The sequence below is a fragment of the Mustela nivalis genome, assembly GCF_964662115.1.
Source record: "Mustela nivalis genome assembly, chromosome: X".
NCBI lineage: Eukaryota > Metazoa > Chordata > Mammalia > Carnivora > Mustelidae > Mustela > Mustela nivalis.
Genome location: NC_139040.1, coordinates 25,949,039 through 25,976,341, shown reverse-complemented (window position 1 = coordinate 25,976,341; position 27,303 = coordinate 25,949,039). Strand labels below are relative to the sequence as shown.

The 27,303-nt window shown below is 34.8% G+C and overlaps 1 protein-coding gene across 2 annotated transcripts in view; it reads left to right on the top strand.

The window, feature by feature from the left end:
- Positions 1-26,741, top strand: part of STAG2 (STAG2 cohesin complex component) — an 83,789-nt gene extending 57,048 nt beyond the window's left edge. The window contains exons 24-33 of one of the 2 annotated variants that reach the window (XM_082717270.1): positions 2,360-2,499; positions 4,370-4,471; positions 6,305-6,453; positions 8,068-8,196; positions 11,986-12,209; positions 15,493-15,682; positions 15,773-15,883; positions 18,874-19,000; positions 19,913-19,990; positions 24,810-26,741. In XM_082717270.1, coding sequence (XP_082573396.1) covers positions 2,360-2,499; positions 4,370-4,471; positions 6,305-6,453; positions 8,068-8,196; positions 11,986-12,209; positions 15,493-15,682; positions 15,773-15,883; positions 18,874-19,000; positions 19,913-19,990; positions 24,810-24,833 — 1,274 coding nt within the window. In that variant the 3' untranslated portion in view covers positions 24,834-26,741. The remainder of the gene's footprint in view (positions 1-2,359; positions 2,500-4,369; positions 4,472-6,304; positions 6,454-8,067; positions 8,197-11,985; positions 12,210-15,492; positions 15,683-15,772; positions 15,884-18,873; positions 19,001-19,912; positions 19,991-24,809) is intronic. The other variant, XM_082717271.1, reaches the window with a different exon arrangement.
- The last annotated feature ends 562 nt before the right edge of the window (positions 26,742-27,303 follow it).

Here is a 27,303-nt window from a genome sequence, read left to right as displayed (position 1 = left end):
GAATTATTATGTAATAATTAACCCTACTTTATCCTTTTTTCTTATAAAAAGATTTTATGTATTTGACAGAAAGCAAGAGAGCACAAGCAGGGGAGAGGGAGAAGCAGGCTTCCTGCTGAGCAGGGAGCCTGATGTGGGGCTGGATCCAGGTACCCTGGGATCATGACCTGAGCTAAAGGCAGATGCTTAATTGACTGAGCCACCTAGGTGCCCTACTTTACCCTTTTTAAAAGAGATTTTATTTATTCATATTAGAGCATGAGCAGAGAGGGGCAGAGAAGGAAAGTGAAAAAATCTGAAGAAGATTTTTCACCGAGTGCAGAGCCCCGTTGGGCTCAGTGGGGCTCGATTCCATGACTGTGAGACAATGACCTGAGCTGAAATCAAGGGTTGGATGCTTAACCAACTGAGCCACCCAGGCATGACTACTTTATCCAACTTTTTTCCACTTTTTCCCTATTATATAAATAGTGTACAATAAATGTCCTTAAACTTACCAGCTTGAGCACATGTGCAAATGCTTTTCTAGTGCATACCTAAGAGTGGAATTGCCAGATTATATAGTCTTTGTGCATCTTAATTCTACCACGTGTTGTGAAAATACTCTCCAGAGTGGTTGTATTGTTTTGTTCTCCCACCAGCAGGGTGAGTTTCCATTGGTTTTCATTCTCATCTAACCCCTGGTGTTGTAGATCCATGGTTATTTATTTGATTTGTTAGCCCATGTACATTAGGTGAGAAAGAGAGAATGGAAGAGAATACTTCTAGAGGCACTGATAACACAGAAAAATAAAGGCAATTGACATACATGAAAGGCCCAGTATGCTGGATACTTTTCTAACACTCTTTAATCCCCACAAGATAAAAGGTGGCTAGTTTTTGATGAGAAGTGAAAAAAACCCCAGAGTGCCTTGACTGGCTCATTCAGAAGAGCATGCAACTCTCGATTTCAGGGTCGTGAGTTAAAGCCCCATGTTGGGTTGTAGAGATTAACACACACTCATACACAAACACACCCCTACCTTAAAAGAAAAAGGCGAAAAAGAAAATGAAAATAAGAGCTCAAAAACTGGGTAATTAATATCTGGATAATTTAGTCTGTAGGGGAGAACCTCTACATATGTGTACTTCTGAGAGTAGTACTGAACAGTGATTAGTAACAGTATTGTATAGAAATCCATTATAATCACAGAGACAATTAGAAAAAGTTTGTATGTTCAGGGTAATCTTCTGAAAGAGTAAACAAGATATTTTAGGTTTCTAAGCAAATGTCTTTGGGGTTCTGGAATCTGCACTTGCGATACAATTTTTTCTTATGGTCTATCTTAAATTCCTAGTCTCAGAATTTGATTTTAACTTAATAGCAGTTACTGAAGATTATCAGAGGTAGGGTAAAATAAACATTTGTTTTAAAGAACATTCCTATTTTACAAATTATTTTTCTGATACTGGGAACCTTATATTGAAGACCTGACAGGGTATACCCCTACAGTTCACAAAGGAGGAAACATAAATGGCTAATAAATGCGCAAAAAATTTGAACTTCACTGCTAACCAAAGAAATGTAAATCAGAATAAGGTCTCTTTTAATAAGGAATTTTGTTGGTAAAGTTTGTTCAGAGGAAAATTCTTTACATAGCTTTTTGTATAACAGGCTTCATCACAATTTTGTTTGCAATATCAAATAATCAGTAATAGTCTTTTGGCAGTACTTGGAAGCTATAGTCCGGCTTCCTTGACTACAAAGTTGGAAATAAGCCTATTTCCGTGATAACTCTGAATGTCAGCATCTAACATAATGGGTCAAAGCAGAAACATAAGAAGTTATCTTAAAAAGACAGAATAGTTCCTAGGTCAGACTTCATGAGTATATGTAATATATATAAAGTAAGTATGTGTCAGTGAGAGTTGGGGCTCAGGTGGGATGGGGTCATCCTTGGAAAGGATAGAAGAATTTCTGAGGTTGGCTGCCCCCAGCCCCCAATGGCCTTAACCAGTGAACACTGAAGATGCAGATCTCATTGGCAAGCAATCCTAGTAGGGAGGTGGATGATTGCCTTAGGCAGGCTAAGCCTGACTTCACTAAACATCAGTTCCTCTGACTCACTCAACTGGTTCCTGTTACATTTTCAATAAGCAGCCTTACGCTTACTCTTTGAGCAAAACTTTTGTGTATTGGGATTAATGGACTGGTCATTCACTGAGATATTAGGAGTGATTATAATTGGTATTTTATTTGAATGTGTTTACTGTATTTTTCAAATTCTCCAAAATAAAGGTATTTTATAGTAAGAATTAAAAAATACATATGGCTGAAGTAAAATACAGATGGCTTAATGTTTGTAACTTTTTTTCCCAGATGGTCAGCAGGAGGATGAAGCCAGTAAAATTGAAGCTCTGCACAAGAGGAGAAATTTACTTGCAGCGTTTTGTAAGCTAATTGTATATACTGTGGTGGAGATGAATACTGCTGCAGATATCTTCAAGCAGTATATGAAGGTAAAGTTGGAAAATGGATAGCAACTTATTTTTTATAATGCTTAAAAGAAAATGAATGTAACACTGGCTTTTATTTCTGATTGCCTTTGGATTTTTTAAATAGTAAATTACTTTTCTAGCATAAAATAAATTTCTTTTAAAATTTAACATTTTTTGTAATATTACTTCGTTTTTCTAGTCTTCCATTAATGGACATTTTGAGTTTACTGAGTTCACTTCATTTAAAATATTGGAAATGTTTTGGGTTAACTATCACTGTTAGTCTTTATCTTTGTGGTGTAGTTTAAGACAATCGGATGGTGTTCCTCCTCTGCTTGATGTAGCATAAAAAGGGTATTGTTCTAGGATTCAGGAGACCTAGCCATTATAGTTTTGGCTTGGTTACTATGTAGCTCCTGACCTTGAGTAATTCAGTACCTGTTGTATCCTGCCTTTCTTCATCTGTTCCACTGTGATAACTAAGATTCCTTTAGGCTTTGAAAATCTGATTGGATTCACTGTGTGTTATTCACAGTCTTCATAAGTATCTGTGAGATTCTCTAATATTTAAGTGGTAGTAGAAAAGATATTACTAATTATACTAATGAAATATAACTAAATATGATAAGGTAGATTTTACTTGAGAAAGGATTAAAGAAAAACTAATTATGAATATAAACTTTTTTAAGTCCTTGCTGTCACCAGCTAAATATGTAATAAATTTGTCAGAAACCTAATTAATGAGTTCGCTCTTGAAATATTTTGCCACATGATAGAACTCTAACACCATCATAAATTACTCTGGGACTTAAGTTATTTGGCGTTACTATTTTTAGATTTTTAAGAAAAAAACTAAGGTTTGTGAAGTTGTTTCTGTGAGTTTTAAACTTTCTAGGCTTACGTATTATAAAGTCAATTTTTAAAAAAATTTATTTGACAGAAACCACAAGTAGTCAGAGAGGCAGGCAGAGAGGAGGAAGCAGGCTCCCTGCTGAGCAGAGAGCCCGATGCGGGGCTCGATCCCAGGACCCTGAGATCATGACCTGAGCAGAAGGCAGAGGCTTCAACGCGCTGAGCCACCCAAGCGCCCCTGTAAAGTCAATTTTATTAGTCTTAAGGGCATGGTTTCCTGTTATCTCTGAGAGTTGTTATGTTTTCATTTTGAAACAAGGTCTTAGATTATAATGTGACAACATAAATGTTGACACAGTGAGTTTTCTTTTAAGTAGTAACAGGCTGTTAGTTTCTTTTTTCTTCTTCTTCTTCTTTTTTTTTTTTTTTTTTGTTTGATTGAGAGAGGGAACACAAGCAGTGGGAGCGGGAGAGTGACAAACAGGCTTCCCGTTGAGCAGGGAGCCTGATGCGGGGCTTGATCCCAGGACCCTGGGATCATGACTCAAGCTGAAGGCAGCCACTTAATGACTGAGCCACCCAGGGGCCCCAGGCTGTTAGTTTCTATAAGCCAAATTAACAAAGTTGGAAATGGCACATGATCAACATGCCAGTTAACAATGAAATAGTTATAAAAGTAACTGATTATATTCATTGTCTTAGTAGTTCACAAAGAGCAGAAGAACTTTGTTTATGTCCTTTTTGTTACTTTTGAAAGCGTGTAGTGCCTGATTATTGTTTTACTCCACACCTCCTTAAAACCGGTCTGGAGCTTAAGGTGATTAGATCTCAACTGTCTATTTTAGAATTTATTGCTGTTAGGGATTAATATGCTTAGAAATTCAAGTTTCAGTAACATTCTTTTCTCTGTTTGAACGCATAATTTTAGCCAAATAAGAATTTTGTAATATATGCTACTCACATGACTAACATAAAACTAGTCTTATTGTCCAGGAGTTTTAAGAAATAAAGCTCTAATTTGTACAAATTTCTTTTCTAGTATTATAATGACTATGGAGATATCATCAAAGAAACAATGAGTAAAACAAGGCAGATAGACAAAATTCAGTGTGCAAAGACCCTCATTCTCAGTTTGCAGCAGGTAAGTTATGAAGAGTATCAACTTTAGGCAAACGTAATTAATACCTAATACTTTTCAAGATAGCAAGTAGGAAACTGGGCAAAGGATGCAGTAGACAGTTCATAAAAATAGAAATGTAAGATTTTCAATCTAAGTAGTAGACACTGTAAGCGAGATCATTTTTTGCTTTCAGACTGGTAAGATTAGCAAAACGTAACAGCTATCTAATGTTTGGGGGGAAATAGTACTGTCGGTACTATGTGTTGATATAACCTTGGGAGGCAGTTTGGCAGTATATGTTAAAATATATAATGTGTTTGCCATTTGTGGCAGCAGTTCTACTTTTAAAATTTTATCCAAGGTAAAATTAGTGTAGATCTGTATTCACTAGTGTGTAAAGTTCACAACACGTATTTTGAGAATAAAATTTAAAAGATTATAGTGTAGCATCCCTATAAAATTGTACTTATCTGTATATCTATCTGGAAAAATAATCACCAAAATTTTAGCTGTGGCTAACTTGCTCTGGTAGGGTTCAAGTGAATTTTACTTTTTTTCATTTTCATACTTATTTTAATGACCATTTATCAATCTTAATAATCAAACTGCAATACTCATTTTCATTTTGACAGTGGTGAGGTAGGTTTAGTTGCATAAAATCATATGCTTAATATACTTCTGTCTTTGGAGACCAAATGCATGCAGAATATAACCTAACCTATTTCAATGTCATAAGTTTTCTTGTTTTTAAGAAATCTAGGTGTTAAAACTCTTAGTTTCATTTGCATACTTAGATATTCCTAATTAAAGTTAATAAAATTTAAAAGGTTTTGAAAGGTAACATTTAAATCTTATCCTATAAAATAATAGACTTTTGCTGTAGAACATTTAGAAAATACAAGAACTAGAAAAAAATACAATTTATTCTTGTTTTTCACTTAAATACATTTTTAGTTGTTAATAGCCTGTCTTTTTTTATGCCTATATGAAATCTTAAGTTTTATAGAAACTAAACCATATTGGGCATGCTATTTTGCAAGCCTGAATTTTTCATGTTATAAAACCATACTGCCTTCATGCAATTAAATACTTCCCTGAGCATTTTTAATGACTGTATAGTACTACATTTTATAGAGGGACCATGATTTAACCAAGATCTCTTGTTTAATGTTGAGGTCTTTTACCATCCTTGCTATTACAGATAACACTAAAACGTTTTTGTACTTATGTATCATGCACAAATAATTATTATAATTCCTTTGAGTAAAGGCCAGTAATTAGAATTGCTTAGTCAAAGGACATGAGAGTTTTTACAGCTTCCAGTACAGATTCTCCCGTAGAAAGGTTATCTGTTTTTGTTTCTACCAGGTCAGAGTGCTCATTGTGTAATATTCTTAGCAGTAGTAGCCATTGTCTGTTAAAAACCTTGGCTCTTTGGTAGTTGAAAATTGTATTTTGTTGCGCTTATTTATGATAGAAGTTCTTGATGTGAAAATGCATTATGTAAACGTAGAGTAACAGCATAGTTGCCTAATAGTTGGATGGGTTTCTTTTTTCTTTATATTTTTATATGCTGTTTTGAGATCCAGTTAACACCAGCCCAACAGAGTTGTGCCATAACCTTAAGAGTGTCTAATGTCCATAACTACCTCTGGTCAGAATATATAAAGGACTGTGGTTTTGTTCATTTGTATCATGGGATTTTTAAAAATCCAAGTTTTAGAATAAAAGGAAATGCCTCATTTATGAGCATCTGCTATATTTTAAAGTAGAGAATAAGGGATTCTTAAAAGATGTTAGTAATCTGTAATTATAACAAAACTTCTTTAACATGCTTTCTTTCTTTCCAAATAGCTTTTTAATGAAATGATACAAGAAAACGGCTATAATTTTGATAGATCATCCTCAACATTTAGCGGCATAAAAGAGCTTGCTCGACGTTTTGCGTTAACTTTTGGACTTGATCAATTGAAAACAAGAGAGGCCATTGCTATGCTACACAAGTAATCTCCAAATATTTTATTCAGCTCTCCTCTTTTTTAATCATGAAATTTTTTTGTATTCTTTTGTTTAGAATAACCAAACTCAGTTGATGCGTTATTTTTTTTTTTTTCCACATCTCTGGCATATATCTTTTCTTGAGAACCAGTAATAATGTTATCTCCATTAACACATGTGTTGGGACTAAAACTTCTTTTATAGAAAGTCTTTGCTTTAATTAAAGCAATACAAAATCTTTATAAGTTATGTGAAGAAACACATATTTATTAGGTATTATAAAATCTCTTTTAACAGCTTTTATTATAATCTCACTGCTAGGTAGAGAAATTTTTGAGACTTGATGCAGTTTTTCTCTTTCTGGTTCTGTTTTCTATTTTGTAGTGACCTTTTCCCATGTTTTGAGCCACAGCCACCTTTCTGTATACATATATTCTTTGCCTTATCAATACTGGAAATGATCTGATTTTATTTGGGGCATGTAATTTACTGATAATCATACTTTCACATAATGAGCATATTTTAGAGTTTTAACATAACCAACACACAGATAATTTCTTAATTCTGGATGAAGAGCTTAGCCTCTGAGCCAACCAATTTTATGAAAGGTCTCTTGTTCGATCTGTGTCTCTTTTACTCCTGACTTATTTTTTTTAAAGATTTTATTTATTTATCAGAGAAAGAGCAGGCTTCCTGCTGAGCGAGGAGCCCAATGTGGGACTTATCCCAGGACCCTTGGGATCATGATCTGAGCCAAAGGCAGACACTTAACCAACTGAGCCACTCAGGCATCACATACTTCTTACTTAATTATAAAAGTGTTAATTGTCTCCCTACAGATGTTTTCCTGCTCTTTAAGTTAGTTCCATATCTTTCCCAACTTCAGTTTACTCTCTCCTTTCACATTGCTCTGAAAGTCTCAAATTCCTTTTTATGCCTCTTAATACACTGGATGATAATAGGTAATATTTAAGGACCACACATTTAGTGATTAGTGATTATTTTGGGAAGGTAATATATTGTTTTCTTCATGTCGTAACCTTCCTTCTTTCCAGTTTCATCTGGATTTTTTTTTTTTACACAGTTAATTTTCAGTATAGTATAAGAAGATACTATTGGGTTGTTGTCTTGATTAGAGGTATTTATTATTAAGTAAATATAGTTAAAATAGGCCCTGAGTGAAGTTTAAGTTTTAAATTTACTCTTTCATGGGTCACTACAAATAGTTTTTAATAATTATTTTTAAGTTAGTTTTCCTTTTATGTCTTGAAAAATATAGAAAATGTATTGATCATTACATGAGAGAATTTGGGCTATTTTCTATGGAGAAGAGAACCAAGGAAGGAAAGTAGATACACCAAACCACATTCAGAGTAAAGGCTTCTGTGTGTATGTGTGTACCTCTGTGTGTTTTTGTTTTGTTTTAAAGTAATAGTGACATAAAATGTAAATATATTTGCTCATTCTCACACTGTAGCCTCATTTTCTATATTCCTCAGATTAAATACATAACAGAGGAAGTATCTTAGTAGTGGAATAAAACTGTAGAGAGAAATTTCCCAAGTTACCAAATTTGTATTGTAGTCTTTTTAATGTTTTTCTCTTTGTTACTGTTGCAGAGATGGCATAGAATTTGCTTTTAAAGAGCCTAACCCACAAGGAGAGAGCCATCCACCTTTAAATTTGGCATTTCTTGATATTTTGAGTGAATTTTCTTCTAAACTACTCCGACAAGACAAAAGAACGGTGTATGTATTTGCTAAAAATAATTGTATTTAATTTTATTTTGAAATTCTTAAAGATGAATTGTTATACTCGGTTTCTCTCCTTTCTGCGCGCACACACAAGATTAGAATTCAGGATTACATTAATGCACAAAAAATTTATGCTTCAGAAAATTTATGATTTAAGAATTATAACTATATCTTATGCATAATACTCCTTTTTAATTCTGTATGTTCCCCTCACAGTGTAGTTGTGGCTTTAGAGGTGTAACTTGAATGCTTTATGTATCCTTCTCTGCATTCTTCACTTAGTCTAATGAAGGAGGGAACCTTTAACAGGCAGTAATATTGGTAATTCATCCAGGAGCATCTTAGTCTCTGTGCTGAGCTGTGAGTGCCCTGAAAAGTAGGTTTCCTTTTTATCTTTTTTGCTTTAACTACTAGTCTTATCCTCAGCAGACCAGTTAGAATACTTTTCTAGTGTAGTATCCTAAAATGGTGACTTACTTCTAAGAGAACCCAACTAATGGAATTAAACTCAAAATTCACTCCCCTGTTTGAGGTATAAAAGGGCAGGAGAATATGAATAACTCCTAGTATATGTACCGCTTCTGAAAGTCTACCAATATTTTGCATTTAAAGACTGTATACATTTTACATGAAATTCTGAAGCAGACAAAACTAATCTCTGGTGATAGAAATCACAATAGTGAATACTCTAAGTTTGGGATATCGAATGGGAAAAGGAACATAAGGTGTTTTGTAGGACTATTCTTTATCTTGATAGGTGTGTGGATTATATTACTGCATTTATTTGCAAAATGAGCCAACTGTACTCTTAATGTTCTGTGCATTTTATGCATTTTATTATATATAAATTTATCCCAATTAAGAACTAATGTTAACACTGTTAATCAGAGAAATATAAATTAAAACATTGAAAAACCATTTCTCGCCTAGCAGATTAGCAAAAGTTAAGGCATCTTGATAGTCTGAAGTGTTGCCAAAGATGTGAAGCAAGAAACTTTTATTTATTTTTTTATTTTATTTTATTTTATTTATTTGAAAGAGAGCGAGATCACAAGTAGGCAGAGAGGCAGGCAGGCAGAGAGGGGGAAGCAGGCTCCCCGCTGAGCAGAGAGCCCGATGTGGGGCTCGATCCCAGGACCCTGAGATCATGACCTGAGCTGAAGGCAGAGGCTTAACCCACTGAGCCACCCAGATGCCCCAGCAAGAAACTTTTATACATTGTTGGTGACTATAAAATTGTATAAGACCACTTTGTGGAGCTATTTGGCAATGTCTAGTAAAGTTTAAGATTCTCCCTATCTCATGATCTGGTAATTCTGTTCATAGGTAGATACCCTAGAGGAACTCTTACATGTGAGTACATGGAGAACCATAAAAGAATTTGACCATTGCATTGTTTGGGTAGAGGAAAGCTCAGAACAACATCTGTTAATTAGAAAATGAGATCAATAGAGTTTTGTACAGTGGAATATCATGAGCAGTCAAAATGGTTAGGTTTTTTTCAAAGTAAATATAATTCCTTAATGTTTTTAAACACTGAGTCATTCTTCAAATTTATGGTAGTTTCATGTCATAAATGACTTTTATTTCCACAGTTTGATTGAATTGGCTTTGAAATAAGAGTCACACATCCAAATTGATTATTCTGTTTTTAAAATGTTAAAAAAATTTTTCCAGCTTTATTGTGGTATAATTGACAAATAAAATTGTAATATATTTAAAGTGTACAACATGATGATTTCATATATGTATATATTATGAGAGGATCTCCCTGATCAAGTTATTAACACATCCAAAACTTCACATACTTATTCTGGCGCTTTTTTTTTTTTTTTTTTTTTAAGAATACTTAAGCTTTCTTTTAGCAAATTTCAATTATGCAGTGTTATAATAATGCAGCATCATCAGTTATAATCATGTTATATCCTCAGATCTTATTCATCTTTAAAAATTTTTCCCTAAGTTTACTGAAATATGGTTGACCTATATAACATTGTATAATTTTAAGGTGAACAACATGTTGATTTGATAGACTTACATGTTGGAAAATGATTAATACAATGACATTAGCTGATGCCACTCTTCCAAAAATGGTTAGAATTTGAAAACATCATGTTGAGTACAAAAAGCAAAGTATAAAACTGTTCTATAATGTTTATAGACAAATATATGTCAAAAGTATATTATGATTTCACTCATGTGAAATTTAAGAAACAAAACAAACATGGGAAGAAACAAGAGGCAAACCAAGAAATAGACTCTTTACTATAGAGAACAAACTAATGGTTACTTGAGGGGAGGTGGGTGAGGGGATGAGTTAAATAGGTCTTAGGGAGGGCACTTGTGATGAGCCCTGGGTGTTCTGTGGAAGTGTTGAAAACCTAAATTCTAAACTTGAAACTAATGTTACACTGTATGTTAACTGGAATTGAAATCAAAAATTGAGAAAAAATATGTTAAAAATATGAAAGTTTGTGTGGGGTTATAAGTTCAAGTTAGTGGTAGTCTTTGTGGCGGGGAAGAGGACAAATAGCATCAGCGGGAGGTAGCATAAGGGAGGGCTCCTTATCTGGAATGTTCAGTTAAGCTCTGTGGTAGATACGTACTTAAAAATCTTTCTACCAGTGAGTGTATTTTGGCTCAAGCTCCATATCTTGTCACAGATTGGTTACAGTTTTTAGACTGACAGCCAGTTTAAAGTCCACACTTTGAGGAGGAGTACTGTACTACTGTGTGTAGCTGAAATAAAATTAAGAAATACTGAGCTAACACCAAGTAAAATCTTTGTAACGAATTCATCTTATCCTTTCTCTTTAATGGTGTTCAAAACTGGTGCTTTTGAATTGATTAGAATTAGTCATAATTATGACAACAGATTACTTGGGTTGCACTTTTTGTAGTTGGTTGACAAAAATTGTGTTCGTGTATTTGAAGCATAATTTAGACAATAAAGCACTGAACTCTTAGTGTCAGAAGCCTGGGATTTGAATCATGGTTATATTGCTTTCTCATTCTTATCTTTTGCTTCCTCATCTGTCAAACAAGGAAAATGTCTCTCTCACAGGATTATAAGAATAAAGTTAAAGATCCCAAGAGAAAAATAACTAACACATAAGTAATCACACAAATGTTAGTTGAATTTTGATTGCTACATTACATGTAACCCATAGAATCCTTGTGATACTTGCATCCAAGGGCAAATACGTGACTTCCATCAGGCTGAAACTTTTTTGCAGATAGAGGCCATATCTTAACTCATTTTTGTACCAATCCCCAGTGCCAGAGACATAGTGACATAGTGGATGCTTGACAAATACTAAGCTTAAATGCTCTGGATTATTTCGTTTAATGAAGACTCTTGACAGCTACAGAAGTGCTCGTCAGGGTACTAATGAAGCTGAGTTTGAATTGTGAAGTAATGTGCCCATACTTACACAGCTAGGGGTTGGTGGAATTGGTACTAGAACCCAAATTGCATGATTTTAAATTAGTCTTCTTTCCAGAAATGTGACTTGGGTTTGTTCTTCTATCAGAAGACCTGTAAAATTAAGATAGAACAGAGACATATTAGGAAAGAAAATGTTAACACCTTCATTTGTTACTATATGCTTTGAGGAAATGTTTGTTTTGTTTCATTCTAATTTACTTTTTGTTTAATTCTAATAAAATCATTGTATGTTCTATATGGCATGTGAACATTAAGATCATTAGGAGGAATAAATAAAAAGGAGGAAAGAGAGTTGTGGCAGTTTTATGTATTAAAGGTTTCTACTTCTTTTTAAGGTATGTTTACTTGGAAAAGTTCATGACCTTTCAGATGTCACTCCGAAGAGAAGATGTGTGGCTTCCTCTGATGTCTTACCGAAATTCTTTGCTAGCTGGTGGTGATGATGATACCATGTCAGTCATTAGTGGAATCAGCAGTCGGGGGTCAACTGTGCGAAGTAAAAAGTCAAAACCATCTACAGGAAAACGGAAAGTAGTTGAAGGCATGCAACTTGCACTCAGTAAGAACATGGTTCATTTCTCTTTATACTTACCCCTTACATTTACCAACTGAATTGTCAGTAAGTTCACATTTGAGATATGTGTTGTTAAATAATATCTTGCACAGTGTGTCCAGTTATGTGTAAGTTTGTGTTTTAAGCATTTTATATACATAAACTCAGTTCTCATAACTCTTCAGGTATGTCCTTATTTTTCAGATAAGAAAACCAGCACAAAGAGGTTAAGTAACTTACATAGATCACACAGCTATTCGGTGGCTAGGCAGTCTCACTCTGGAACTTCTGCTTTTTAATTAGTATGCCATACTATATATGCATAGGGATATGAACTCAGCATTATAGAGCTAGTTGTTACTTAAGAGATCAGATTATCTAGTTTAAGTGTGGAGCAACAGATTCAGGGAGGTTCTGACTTCTGAATTTCTGGGAAAAGGTCATTTATCATGAAGAACTTGATAAAGATTTCTGTCTGTAATCCTAGAAGTAGGAATGCAATATGACATTTCAGTCTCTTGAACTCCTAGCACTGTAGGGTTGGTTTGTAATGGGCCTGGGGACTTTTTCACTCTCCTTTGAAACTTATTTATTTTAAAGATTTTATTTATTTGACAGCGAGCGAGAGAGAGAGAGAGAGAGAGAGAGCAGGTACATGAGCAGGGGAAGTGGGAGAGGGAAAGCAAGCTTCCTGCCAAGCAGGGAGTCCGAAGCGGGGCTCAATCCCAGGACCCTGAGATCATGACCCGAGCTTAAGGACTGAGCCATCCAGGCGCCCCTCCTTTGGAACTTCTAAACAAATTAACATAATTGCCAAAATTTCAGTTAATGCTGAATAACAGACTACCCCAAAACTTAGGACATATCAGGGACATCATGTCTGATGCCTCAGCTAGGAAGACTCAAAGGCTGGTGACAAATCCTATGGAGGCACCTTTACTTATCTGGTACTAGCTATTAGCTTGGGCTTTAGCAGGATTGTCTGCTGCCAGAACACTTACATGTGACCTCTCCATATGGCTTTTCGCTTTCTCACAGCATGTTACTGGGCTCCCAAGAGCAAGTGTCTGAAGAGAGAAGTAGAAGCTGCCAGGTTTTTAAGGCCAGAAACTGGTTCAGCATAATTTCCACCATATTCTCTTGATCAAGCAGTCAGGGCCTAGCTTCAAAGGGATGGGACATAATTGTCCACCTCTTAATGTGAGGTGTGTCAAAGATTTGGGGGCCATATTTTCTAATTGCTACATATCAAGTATATAGTGTTCAATACTTGGTTGTCCCATAGAGTAATGGTTATATCTCTTGTCCAATAATATAAATGCATAAACTGGGGCACCTGGGTGGCTCAGTCGGTTAAGCATCTGCCTTCAGCTCAGGTCAGGATCCCAGGTCCTGTGATCACGTCCCGCATCAGGCTCCCTTCTCAGCGGGAGCATCTCCCTCTCTCTCTCCCACTCCCCCACTTGTGCTCTTTCTCTTGCTGTCTCTCTGTTTCAAATAAATTAATAAAATCTTCAAAAAAAAAAACCCCTGCATAAACTTAAAACTAAAACAACCTTAGACTTAAGTCCAAAAGTTATCTGATTAAAAGATGATGTTTCCTGCACATCACTGTATTTCTCTTCTGAACAAATAGTTAATTGTTGAAGATTTATGCTGGCCATCAATTTTCTCCTTTTCCTTAGACTACATGGAGAACAAATGAATTGGTATTTATATAATATCTTGAAGATAGATTATCAAACCTGGTAGTTCAGCTTTTACAGAAAGAGTCCATATTCTTTGTTTAGGTTTTTGGAGAAAACCATAGAAATTGGGGCATTAGTAAGTTAGAAGAAGGAAGAATGATGCTGACAGACTGGTCATTTCAGGGCATTTTTTTTTCTTTTAGTTCAGGGCAATGTTGAAGGCAAAATTGGAGCCTAAACACAGTAGAACTTAAGGGCTGATATAATTATATTACAGATTGTGAAATTTATGTCTAATCTATCTGGCACCTAATGAGGTACTAGTACATTTTCCTGTCCACTCTTTTCTTTAAAAACACATCTGTGTGCACATGTATAATCTTCTAATAAAATAGTTTTCCTGCAAACTCATATTCAGTCAGTCATCAAGTGCTATCACCTTCACCTCCCAAATCAGTGTTTTAAAAAAAATTACTGAGGGCGCCCGGGTAGCTCAGTTGGTTAAGCCACTGCCATCAACTCAGGTCATGATCCCAGAGTCTCAGGATCGAGTCCCACATCAGGCTCCCAGCTCCACAGGGAGTCTGCTTCTCCCTCTGACCTTCTCCCCTGTCATGCTCTCTCTTACTGTTTGTCTGTCCGTCTGTCTGTGTCTCTCTCTCTTTCTCTCTCTCTCTCAAATCTTTTTTTAAAAATCACTATGAATTCAGTAATACTTGCATGTGAATTTGTCTTCTGTTAATCATGGCAGCATCTACAGATTTGAAAACAAATAGCTTTTGCAGGTGTGAAATCTGGTGTTTTTGGTCCAGTGCTTAATGTGTATATGGATTTGTGCTCCCTTTGGAGTTGGCGAGCATCCTGTAAACTAGGAATTATTCTTCCATTATATTCATTCCTGTTCCCACCTCTAACTCACCTGGGCTATACAATTAGCCTCCTAACTGGCCTGTTTGCTCACTAGTCTTCATGTTCTTAAGTCCACCTTCCACACTGCCACCTTTGACATGTAACTTCCACATTGTTTCCTTCCATAAAACCTTCGGCAGTAGTTCCCATCACCTTAGCACAGCTTATAAGACTTTGTGTAAATTGATTCCTGTCCTTTTTTATCAGCCTTAACCTTCGCTGCTTAACCTAGGAGTACCACACTCTTAGTTTGAACCATATGAAGTTGCCATTTTTGTAGGTCAAAATCTGCTGAATACCAGCAAATTAATATGGTTCAGTCATTGCAGTTTCATGCCTCGGCGTTTTTGCTTTTTTTCTTCTCCCTGCCTGAAAAATGTCACTGTTTATACAGTATTTACACTAATTAGAAGTCACTTTTGGGGAGTTGTTTCTGCTCCTTTCCATTGCTCCCATTCTCCCTGTGCTGCCCTCTCTTGTAGCACTATCACACTGGGTTGTCATTGCCTGTGTTTTCCTTGTCTCCAAGGACAGGGATCGCACCTTACATACCTTGGTATACATCCCCCTGTTTCAAGCACTAGCATATGGAAGGTAACCAGATGTTTGTTGACCAGAGTAGGTTGTATTAGACATCTGGTTAGTCAGAGTTAGTGACTGAACTTTATTGCGATTAATTTTCTCTTTTTTAGCTGAAGAAAGCAGTAGTAGTGACAGTATGTGGTTAAGCAGAGAACAAACACTGCACACCCCAGTTATGATGCAGACACCACAACTCACCTCAACGATTATGAGAGAGCCCAAAAGATTACGACCTGAGGATAGCTTCATGAGTGTCTATCCCATGCAGACTGAACATCATCAAACTCCTCTGGATTATAAGTAAGTACATTTGATCATTTTCTGTATTACAACTTTATTAATTACATAGAAAAAAGTTAAGTTAAAAGAAGAATAAAATTCTCCTTGAAGCACGCAGGTAACATGGATGTTAGCTCAAAGACAACACGAGGAAGCAAGGCAACAGCAGGAGAGAGCAGCAGTGAGCTATGTTAAACTACGAACTAATCTTCAGCATGCCATGTAAGTGAGAGTGCCTTATTGTCTGAGTCTAGGAAGTTCACTAATTCATTTTAACATATTTTGATGTGTGCCTTGCCTAAAAATTTCAGCAGACTCTCTAGAGTTAGCTGAAATAATCAAGGAACTAAAATTTGGTCTTTCCAACAGAAGAAAACTTTGAAAGTTAAATATTCACTAGTTAGTTAAAGGACCAATCTTAGGTTGATCTGTTGGAAAAAGTTTAAATTTGAATCCTTGTTTATTTTGGTACACAGAATTATAGCTAAAAATCCCCTTTTGTTACATCTTAATTGATTCCCCAGCTTAGTTTAGGTCCTCATCCCTCATCTGAACCATTGTATTAGCTTTCTAACTTGTTTTCTTCCCTCAAATCTCCCATTTATCCTCTCACCAAACTCCTCCCCTCACTCCCCACCACTACTCCATCATTCACACTGCCATCAAAAATGACTATTGTAGAATAAGAATCTGGTCATGTAACTCTTTGACTTAAACCTTCCCATGGTCCCCATTGCCTACAGGATAAAGTCCAAACTATTTAGCTCATGGCATGCAAGATCACTCAAAATATGACCCCTGCCTACATTTAGTATCCTATCCCCCATTTCTTGGTAAAATCGTTGTAAAAGAATAAGCTCAGGTGTCACCTTAAGTGAAGCTGTGGTCATCTGTGCTCCCATTAACACTATGTATGTTCATATTTCTTGTAGCACTTACCACATTGTATTATTAATATTTATTTATGAATTTATCCCTTTTCTAGACTGTGAGCTCCTTAAGGGCAGGGACCACCTTGTTGCCTGTTGGTGCTTGGCACATAAAAAGTGCTAAGTTAAATGTTCACTGAATGAATAAATGTCCAATGCAAAAAATTGTAGTTTGACTTTCAAATACTTTGTTTTTTTACTGGAATCTGTATGAGACTTTTATGAATATTAGCTTCGGTCTAGGAGAGATGGCAGAAAAGCAGTCTTTCGGTGATTAGTACAAAAAAGGAAACATATGATTCTGATTATTTAAGTTTTGAGTTCAGAAGCTTTATATTTGTAACATAATGTAGCACATGTTTTAATACTGGGAGATAGTAATTGTTACCTATTTAAAATTTGTTTTATTTTGTTGGTTTTTAAATAATGAGAATTTCACCTATTTTTTTTTAAGAAATGATTATTTGCCATATGTATGGTAACCTATTAAAATTTGCTTTAGTTATTTCTATACTGTTCTTATGAACCTCTACAGATAAAGTACACTCTATTAAATCTATAGATTTGGATCCTAACTTGTCTGATATGGTCATCATCTATATTATGACTTGGTTCTGTTCCCTCTTCTCTGTTTCTGTGACCACATTTCCCTGTAATATATCCTTATTTCATTCCAAATTCAACAAGCTAATTTTTAGCTTCCAGCCCGTCACCAATTCAGCCATTCTGGAATTCTACTATACAGTCATTTGGTCCTTACCTCTCCCGTGAAAATTTTCTGCTAGTCCCTAAGATCTTCCATAGCATCTCATTATTCAGTACCATTTATCATTATTCTTTTGTTTGTAGTTTAATTCCCATTAGAGATAAACTTCCCGAGGTGACTGAAAGAGACTCTCCTATTTAAATAATTATTACATAAGATTCTTTTGGTTGTTGTGCCACAAGTGATTTTTGCCTGACACTTTAAAAAAATTTTGTTTTACAATGATTTTTCTGTAATGGTATCTGCTCTATAACTGAAAATACTTCCAAGTATCTCTTTGTATTTTTATAGTTTCTATCACATATCTTCCACTCCAGATGAGATGCAGAATGGACTTCAGGTTTTCTGTAACATGGTCCACAAAGTACACATACTTCCTTCATTGTTGCCTCTACCAAATAGAGTAAAATTGCCATTTACTCTCCAGAACTCTTAGAAAACAGGGACCATTGTCAACATGTTTGTTCAGATTGTGTGGGTTAAACATCATGTCTTGGTATCTTTATATTATTTTTTTAAGAACTCAACATTGTGTTGTTTAAATTGTAAGTAATTTATTTTGATAGTGGTGAGAAAAGTTAAATGAATGAGAAAGAAGGCAGTATTGGGCAAACTGGGCAACTGGTTACCTTCAGTTTCACTATTACATTGACTTCCTTCAGGCTGATCTGGGCTAATTTATGAACTTGAAATCTGAGTTTATGCCTTAAAATTATGTGATAACATACAGCATTTATGGTGTTAAGTTTTTATTTTTACTTCTCTACATATATCTTAGTTTTGAGTTTCATAGGACACAGAATCCAAGTTTCAGCCTAAGTGTTGCTCATTTCTACCTGAAGCAGAATTAATTTCTTCTTTCAGTAGTTTTTATAGCACTTGATACATACCTCTCTTGTAATATTTGTCACATTTTGTAACAATTATCTTTGTTTTCCCATAGTAGACTGTGAGCTCCTTGAGGGCAGGAACCATGTCTCACTTACCTTTTTTTCCCCGTTCGTAGGACATAAAAGAAGCCTGGCATATAGTAGGCACTGTGTGAATGAGTTAAGTGAGTGAGTACCTGGTACAAATTAGGTACCGAGTGAATGAGTGAATGATGGGTAAAACTAATGTATATTAGTGAAAATATATGTATTCTGAAAATGTCATTTCTTTGGTCTCTGTTTTATATTTGTTTATTAATTTGTACCCTGCCTACTTTCAAAAAGGATTTGAGGTATCTTGTCTGTTCCCATGTGGGAAATTCTCATTGAACTTTTATGTGGGATATCAGAACTGTCAAGCTAAATGTATTGAAGTAATGTAGAATAAAAGCTCCTAGCATTTTTAGACAAGTGAACATTGGGGTTTTGACATCATTGATGACATGATCAATGCCTAATCATTTTCCCTTACCTTTAATTTCATCATTTTCCATTACACTTCAATATAGAGAGCTACATAGTTGCTGCCAGTATATTAATAGTCACAACATTGGTTCAGATCTTAACTTTGTTTTTATATTTCTCTAGTCGGCGTGGTACAAGCCTAATGGAAGATGATGAAGAGCCGATTGTTGAAGATGTCATGATGTCCTCAGAAGGGAGGATTGAAGATCTTAACGAAGGAATGGATTTTGACACCATGGATATAGACTTGGTAAGAAACTTTAATAATTTCGGTCAGATTTTCGTTTAAGATCCTTTGGAAATTAAGTTGGAATTCAAGGAAATACCTGCTATGAAAAGTAAGTTTTGCAAAAAAAGATTAAATAAAAGAGTTGCCAGGTATTTTGGTATATGAGAAGGGATTGAGGAGAGGGTAGGGTTGAAGAGTGTGTTAACTCTTAGTTTAAGATGGTAGATTTTCATATTAATTTAGGACTATATAAAATATATATTTGCTTTCTCTTATATGAGGTATCATATCCACCTTATTTTCCATTTATTTGCCATTATCAAAACAATACATGAGTAACTTGATATTACCATATTATTGAGACAAATTTCCATATTAAATATATATATGAATAAGGTTTTATCAGATACATGAAATGCTTCTGCATATTTCCTCTTGCCACATATATCATTCAACTTAGTGAAGTAGGTTAGGAGGGTGAAGGATATTGAAACTTAAGACAGTTAGCCTGTCCACGGAGACAAAACTAAGAAGCAGCAGTAAAGCTGGGACTTAATATAAGCTAGGTCTTCTGATTGTACTTCATAGTGTACCTTGCTGTATTCTCCTTAAAAGGAAGAAATAATTAAATATGGCTTCTCTTCAGAGTAGTGTAATTGGCACCTTTAAAGGAAAATGAGAATGGCATTTTTAAAGTAAAATAAAAATGAGTTTTCTAGTTTTCATCTTTCAGAATAATTTCCTGTGAATGATTTGCTTTTTGGTATTTTTATGCATTGTATAGTTTTAATATACAGTATTTAAAATATTGTAAAGTATACTTGCACAGTTACATATGCCACATGAAGACTTAATAATTTTAATATTTTCAGCTGCTGTCTGGTTTATAGATAATAGCGATTGTCAACTCCCCCCCCTTTTTTTTTTCCTTAGCCACCATCAAAGAACAGACGAGAAAGAACAGAACTGAAACCTGATTTCTTTGATCCAGCTTCAATTATGGATGAATCAGTACGTTCAATTTAAATGTACCCCAGGATTGCAAAATCAAAAGTACAGGCAATCCCTAAATTTGAGATTGAAGAGCTGGGGCAGTACTTTGAGAGTGGTTAAAAACAACTGGACAGGAGAAAAGGAGTCAGGCAGCAGGAGGGCTTTCAGGAGGATAGGAGGGGTGATTCAGTGGAGCTGACAGATTGAAAGTGCCTTTGAATCCCTGGCCAACTGGAACTTGAGTGTTATGTTAAGGAATTTGGACTTTTCCTGTAAGCTTGAGTTTGAATGAGGGAGTGGCATGATCAGAATTGTGTTTCAGAAAGATTTCCTTGGCATTTATGGATGGATAGGATGAATGAGAAATCATAATACGAAGACATGATAAAAAATAGAACTTGAATAAAGGTTTGGTAATAAAGAGAAGGTAATTGAGATTACTGGTTATTATTAGGTATTGTCAGTTCTGTTTCTTAAGTACCTCTCCTGTCTGTCCCCTCTGCTGTATTGTCCCTGACAATGCCTTGGTATAAATTGTCTTCAGTTTTTAATTGGCCTGTTGCAGTAGCCAGGCAGTGATGATTTTATTCATTTTGAGTACTGCCTAGCATAATAGGCATTTAGATTTATTTGTTAGACTGATCTTGCTGCTACAGCACTCCTTTAAAGCTCTTTTGGGGTCATCTTTCTAAAATGCAGAAGTGGTTCTGTCCCTCATAGTTTTAGGTCTTCCACTGATTTTTTTCGCCATTACCATTAAGAAAAAATTGTGGGTTCTCAGTGTGGTGAACAAAGACTTTTGTGTTCTTGGTCCTTTGCCAGTTAATCTTGGCTTTTTCCTTATATGCATCTTGCTCTCCAACCATATCAAGTCTTAAAGTTCCTCTTAGACATACTAAACTCTTTCACGACACTATCACTTTGAATAAGCTTTTCTCTCTGCCAGAATTGCCCCTTTCCTTTTCATCCTAGTGAATTCATCCTTTAATAGTTCTGATACTCTCTGTAAAGTTTTTGCTGACCCCTCCAGATAGATGCTTTATTCTTGGCTCTCATAGCACATCGTGTACATTTTTATTTTGATAATTACCAGATCTGTGCAGTGAAACAGATACTACATTTTGCTCAGTAAGCTGAGTACCAGGCAGTGATGATTTTTTTCATTTTGAGTTTTGCCTAGCATAATAGGTGTTTAGTTTTATTTGTCAAATGAATAAACCAGTTAAGTCCCCTTCCATCTCACTTTCTAGTGTCTACCTATTTCTGCTCCTTCCTCCTAACACCTGCTACCTTGAGTGACCGTCGGCTGAGGCTTGCCTCCCATGCCCCAATTTCTACTATTCTCTCCTTGCCCTTCCTCACCTCATAATCTGCTTTCAGATAGTTCTTCGAAAATTTTTGACAGACTAACTCACACCAACATATTCTGTTAATTATTTATTCTATAAATAATGTTTGAGTCAGAAGACGCTATTTTGTAGGATAGCAGGTGTAGGAATCTTTGGATAAGCCACCCTGAGATCCTGTAAGTAAGTGTTTCTCAGTCTCTGGATGTGCCCATGAATCATCTGGAGATCTTATTAAAGATTCTGCTTCAGTAAGTCTGGAGCGTGGTCTGAGATTCTGCATCTTAACAAGTGCTGTCAATTCTTATCTGCAGTCCATACTCTCAGTAGCATAAGTGATCTAGGCCTACTCATATAAGTCTATAGTTTACATGCATATTGAAGTATATGGTTCCCTGATAATCTAGGAGTATGTATCTTCTGGTTCGTTAAAAAAAAAGTGAAGGTCATGACTGATGGGGAGTAAAAGAATCTTTTCAAGCAGCTATGATGGAATATATTAATTCGACAATTTATTGAGCTGGAATTTAGTGCTAAAACCAGTTTGGTGCTCTCCCTGCCCTCCAGGAGTTTGTATTCTAGTTCACCTTGACTGTCTCTTTGAAATCAAAGGATGGAAGCTAGTATGTGAGAGATTAATGTGCCTGATGCTGTGCTAGGCATGATTTAGTTGATCCTCTCAGCAACCTTGTGAGAAAGGTGGTAGTATCTCACTTTTATACTCAAGCACACTTGGGACTGAAGAAGTGGTTCGTTGACTTGTTCAGTTTTACGACTCTAGTGTCAGAATAGCAATTTGATCCGAGTTCCTTTTTTACTTAAAAATTTCGTGCTGTCTCTGCTGTTGTACTTTCCAGAACTAAAATCAGACCTCATTTATAAGAAACACCAAAAAAAGTAATTTAGAAATCAAAATGATTAACTGTAGTCAGAATTGATAAGGACAGTTAGAGATCTCTTTATTTTTTCATGTGGTCACCTAAAGTCAGGAAAGCTTGAGGCATTTGTTTCCTTAGTCACTTACTAGATGTGCAAAAAGGTGTTCTTCAGATTTCTAAAATAATGAAACAGCAATGTAAATTATGTATGTAAATTGTGTGTGTATTTTTTATAGCATTTAAGGAAAACTACAATCTGAGTGAGGCCAAAGATAGGAACCTAATAATTACTTGTTATAGATTTTTTATGTTATGTTATAACTAAAATGATAGTAGTGTAGCTGCTTCTATTAAAATTAGGAAAATAAACACACGCATCTATTCCTGTAGTTTTATAGTATTACCACATGATGGCAGCAGTCACATAACTGAGTGCCCAATAATCTTTGAAGGTTCGGGTATCTTTAGATCTCTTTGACCATATGTATGTACTTATTTTATATTTATTGGTTAATATATATTTAACTTAATACTAGTTTATTTTAAAATATTCATCAGACTTTACCTATTGTCTCAACAGTAACTTAAGAAATAGAATGACGGACATTTTTAAATCTAAAAATCGTTTAAGCAATAGTCTACATCTGTTTTTACTCAAGCCTGTGATATGTGAGTCATCAAAACAATAACAAAATTGGGACTTAAATCCTTTTATACCCAGTTCTAAGATTCTCTAGTTCTAAGTGAAATAACCCAAAACATCCTAGTATAGATGCTCTAAGTTATTACTAAATCTAAATATATCTTGTAACACGATATCCACATGATTCAGAAGTGGTAGTGTAAGAACTCCGAGCAGCTCAGGTTTGGGTTACATATGCACAAGATAGTAGATTGATGTTTTAGTGAGTTTTATTTGGAAACAATATTGGTTTATTTGTGGCAATCTTCACTTTCTGCTGCTAGTGGGTCAAAATTGCCACAACACACTAAAGCTTGCTATTTATACTTTTTAAATATTTATACTTGCTATTTATACTATTTATACATTTTAAAGCAGTCATCACTTTCTGCTTCTAGTGGGTTAGTATTGCCACAACACACAAAAGCTTGCTATTTATACTTTTTATACCTTATACTTTTTAACACCAGAAACAGGTGTAGTTTATTAGCACAGAAAGTGTCCTTGACGTCATTCTTCTATGTTGTGTTGCGATTCTCATATTAGAATTATCTGTCGTATAAACTTGGTGAAAGAAGGGGTTAGTCTAGTGGAGCTAATTTTATGTTCTAGTAGAAGAATCTACTTATAACCTAGTCTGTACAAAAAACAGGAAAAAAACTGTTCATATGATTTCTGGTTAGGCACTCCGAGAAGTTTATCTTCATGCCACACTCTACACTAAGAGTTGCCAGCTAAGATTATATCCTTTCATTCATCACCAGACTTTCCCTTACCCAGAGTCACAGAGTATTATGGCTAGAAGGGACCTTTAAACATCATCTAGGCTTCTTTGGTGGAAATATTTTCTAAACATCTAATCTCTGACTCTAACCAAAAAGGGAGGCCCCTGCACTTGATTGGAGGGTAGGGGAGAACAAGGGGTGAGTAGTGGTGGTTTTGGTGAATGACAGGTAAGAAGTGGGGCACATTAATCCTCTCTGTTCTTATTACTGGGGATTCCAAACACTTGGCAACCTCCTTGTAATGAATTGTTAAGTAATCAGGTAGATACTTGTTTCCTGGTCTGAAAATACTCACTTCCTTCGGATCAGAGCAATTTCTGACTTCCGTGACTTTGAGAGATCTCATTTACAAATAAGGGCGCTTTGCATTCCTAATATTGCTTAGCTCATTAACCTCTGGTTTTATAATCATTTTTTACTAGCTCATTATATTATTTTAAGATATTACTTAGTATAGTAAGTGCTAGAATTTTAGTTGAATAGCTTTTAGTTAGTGACAGATAATTTTTAGATTTTTATCCTTCTTTTACCAAAAGGAGTGGTATAAAAAGTCATCAGTATATGTTACTTTGCCCAGATTTCACCTTATTTAAATTCTTAAAATTTACAGTTCTCTTTATTCACTCAGGCTAGATTTTCTGAATTTTTTACATGCTTTTATTGTTCTTGGATATTTTTGGTCTACATGTTCAAATGCCTTTTAAAAAGCTATACCCACTCCACAGGGTAGATGACCAAGTTTGCAAGACATTGTTAAGCTCTTTCCATTGACCCTGTGCCAGAAGTATATGTCAAGAAGCACATACATTTGTTCATTCAACAAATGTTGAGTAGCTGGGTTTAGGGCATTATCTAGGCATCAGGAGTATGAATAAACATAAAAATGAGACATGGTCCCCGTTCTTAGTTGTATTTGTGAGGTAAGTAACATCTTGATTAGGCCTGATATTGTTACTTCATTGTATATTCATGGTAATTTTAATTTTAGAATTATGTATCTGAAGGGAGGGGCGTTTTTCAGAGTGGTTTTTTATTAACATTATTAAACTTGATGTTAACAAATATTAATGTAACATTTACAGATGCATTTTACAAAGAAATGAATGATAATTTTAACAAGGTTTTTTTTTTTTTCTCTTTCATTAGGTTCTTGGGGTGTCAATGTTTTAATACCAGTACTCAATTAAATCTGTGGTGAAGTCATTTTCTAAGTGGAAGAGGAAGTTTTAAAATAAAGTGTGGTAGATACAGTGAAATTCTGTACAGATTTTTCTCTAAGGAGAATATGACATGCTTATGCTTACCAAGATCAAGTGCATTGAGGGGCAGTTTTGTTTGCCTGAAAAAAGTAAAGGACAAGTAAACAGTTTGATGATAAGCTACAGTTTTTCTTAGAAAGTAAATATTTTATTTATGCGCTGTTAGTTGGCTTTTGAATCAATTATTTCATGCTTTTTTTTAAAGAAAATATAACAATCTAAAGAGGCATTTGGTACAGACATGAATCCTCTCACATTTATTTACTGGGTGTACTAAGTAATGATGACCTCTGCTGGATTTCTGTTTACATCCAAGAAACAAAGTTAAGGATGAATTTATTCCCCTGCCCTGAAATTATAGGATAGAATTGTTTTTAGCATTCTAAATTTAAATGCTTAAAACATCAATCAACAAAGCTTTCTTTTAAATATTGTAATTGTGGAGAAAGGTAAACTTATAAGCAGAACTTTTACAATTTTTTCATCTAAAATGTATTTTAAGATATTTTTAAAATCCAAGAGCTTCTCTATACTTTTCAGAAATAATCCAGATGCAGTGAACTGCCAGAAGGTAACCAGTCTCAAACATGCTTATCCCATTATCAACCCTGAAAGTTTGCTTGTCCTTTAAGATAAAAATGTAATGTTGTGATATTCCTTCCAGTAGTGCCACTGTATTTTGTCTCCAAATAAAAGAAGCTTATTGTAGTATGTTTGCAGAAAAATTCTAAACAAAAATTATACAGCTTATTAGAGTGTGGGAATAGGGATCTAAATTTTAAATAAAATTATATATATATATAAATTGGTGCTGATTTTATAATTGCGCAGTTTGTTTAGTTTTTTCTTACTTTTAAATTCCAACTTAAAATTATGAGGTTTCAGAAATATATTGAAAGTTTAACAATGTTTAAAAATAGAAAAGCATGAGTGTTCATGCTTTAAAATGATTTTTAAATTTGTATTTTATATTGTTTTATCTATCTGTCTTTGCAAGCAGTCTTCAGGTTAAAGATACTTCTAACAGGTTACAGTACATTTCCTCTGTATGTAAATTAGATGGGATAATAGAATTCATAACCCATAATATTCTTTGAAAGCTAAGCTTTAAACTTCATTTTATGTCCTTTCACAAATAAATTAGTTTAAAACAGAAAGTGGCTACTTGCCATTTTGACATCAACTCATTTTGCGAAGCTTAGGCAGCTAGACATCGTTTAAAACAAAATATTAACTTATATTACATGTATATCTATCTTTTTGTCAGTCGTCTCTCAGTTCTTGAGGTATATTATTTTAATCATTCCATGCCTTAATATGCTTGCAATACGAGAATATCTTCAGATGGGTGAATACCAAAAGGCTTTCAGTTCTTAGAGTCAGAAATCAACAAGCATTGGGCTGTGGTAGCCAAAAACCATAGGTTAGCTAAAAGATCATGATACAATACAATTGTTTTATTAAATCATGGTTAATAACAAATGAAACAAGACTTGTCTAACAGATTTTCCATCTACGAATATTGTTATGTGCAAAAAGTACTGCCTATGTTGTTTTTCACACCACTGCATTTACTAGAACTGCTGAGAGGACTGTATATATGATTTTAAACCTAAGTTGATTTTTTTTTCCTCACTCTTGAAAGGAGTACTTCTTTGTGAAAGCAGTTCTTACAGCTTTGTTTTCAACCAGCTAAAAATGTTTTATATATTACTCTAACCTGTTGTCCTCCACATTCTATTGTCCTAATTGTACTGTTTTCTGATTTGTATTTATGTCTTGAGACAGTAACTTTTTGAATAAAAATAAACCTACAGCATGTTGTATGTTTTATCTTTTATAGTTAAAGGAGGAGGGTGCTATGAATGGTTTAGAAAACATATTTCTTACCAAAACTTTTAACGTGTTTGGGTGGGGATAATTTATAGAAAACATTGCCATTTTACATGTTTAATGAATCATGTATTTTTAAATGAGACTAAATCCCTAATTGGGCAATCTTTAAAATAGAAGCCTGCAACCATTATTGCTCCAGTTTGTATCTGGCGTGGGTTAAAAACTCTTTAAAATGTCTGCATTGTTCATCCAGGATACATTTGAGTGCCTACTATGTTCTAGACATGTGTTAGAGATCTAACAGTGAACAAGATAGATAAGGTTCCTCCCTCACAGATCTAGTGGACTAAAAAATAAAATCATTAAACTTGTAAGGAGTGTTAAGAAAATTAACAGTGTGTGCTGAGCTAGAGAATGAGAAAGGGTGTGTGTGTGTGTGTGTGTGTGTGTGTGTGTGTGTGTGTGTGTGTGTGTGTAAAACCTCCCTGAGACAAGGGGCTCATGCTTGGAGGTGAGTGAAAGGCAACTTTTGGAAAAAGAACTTT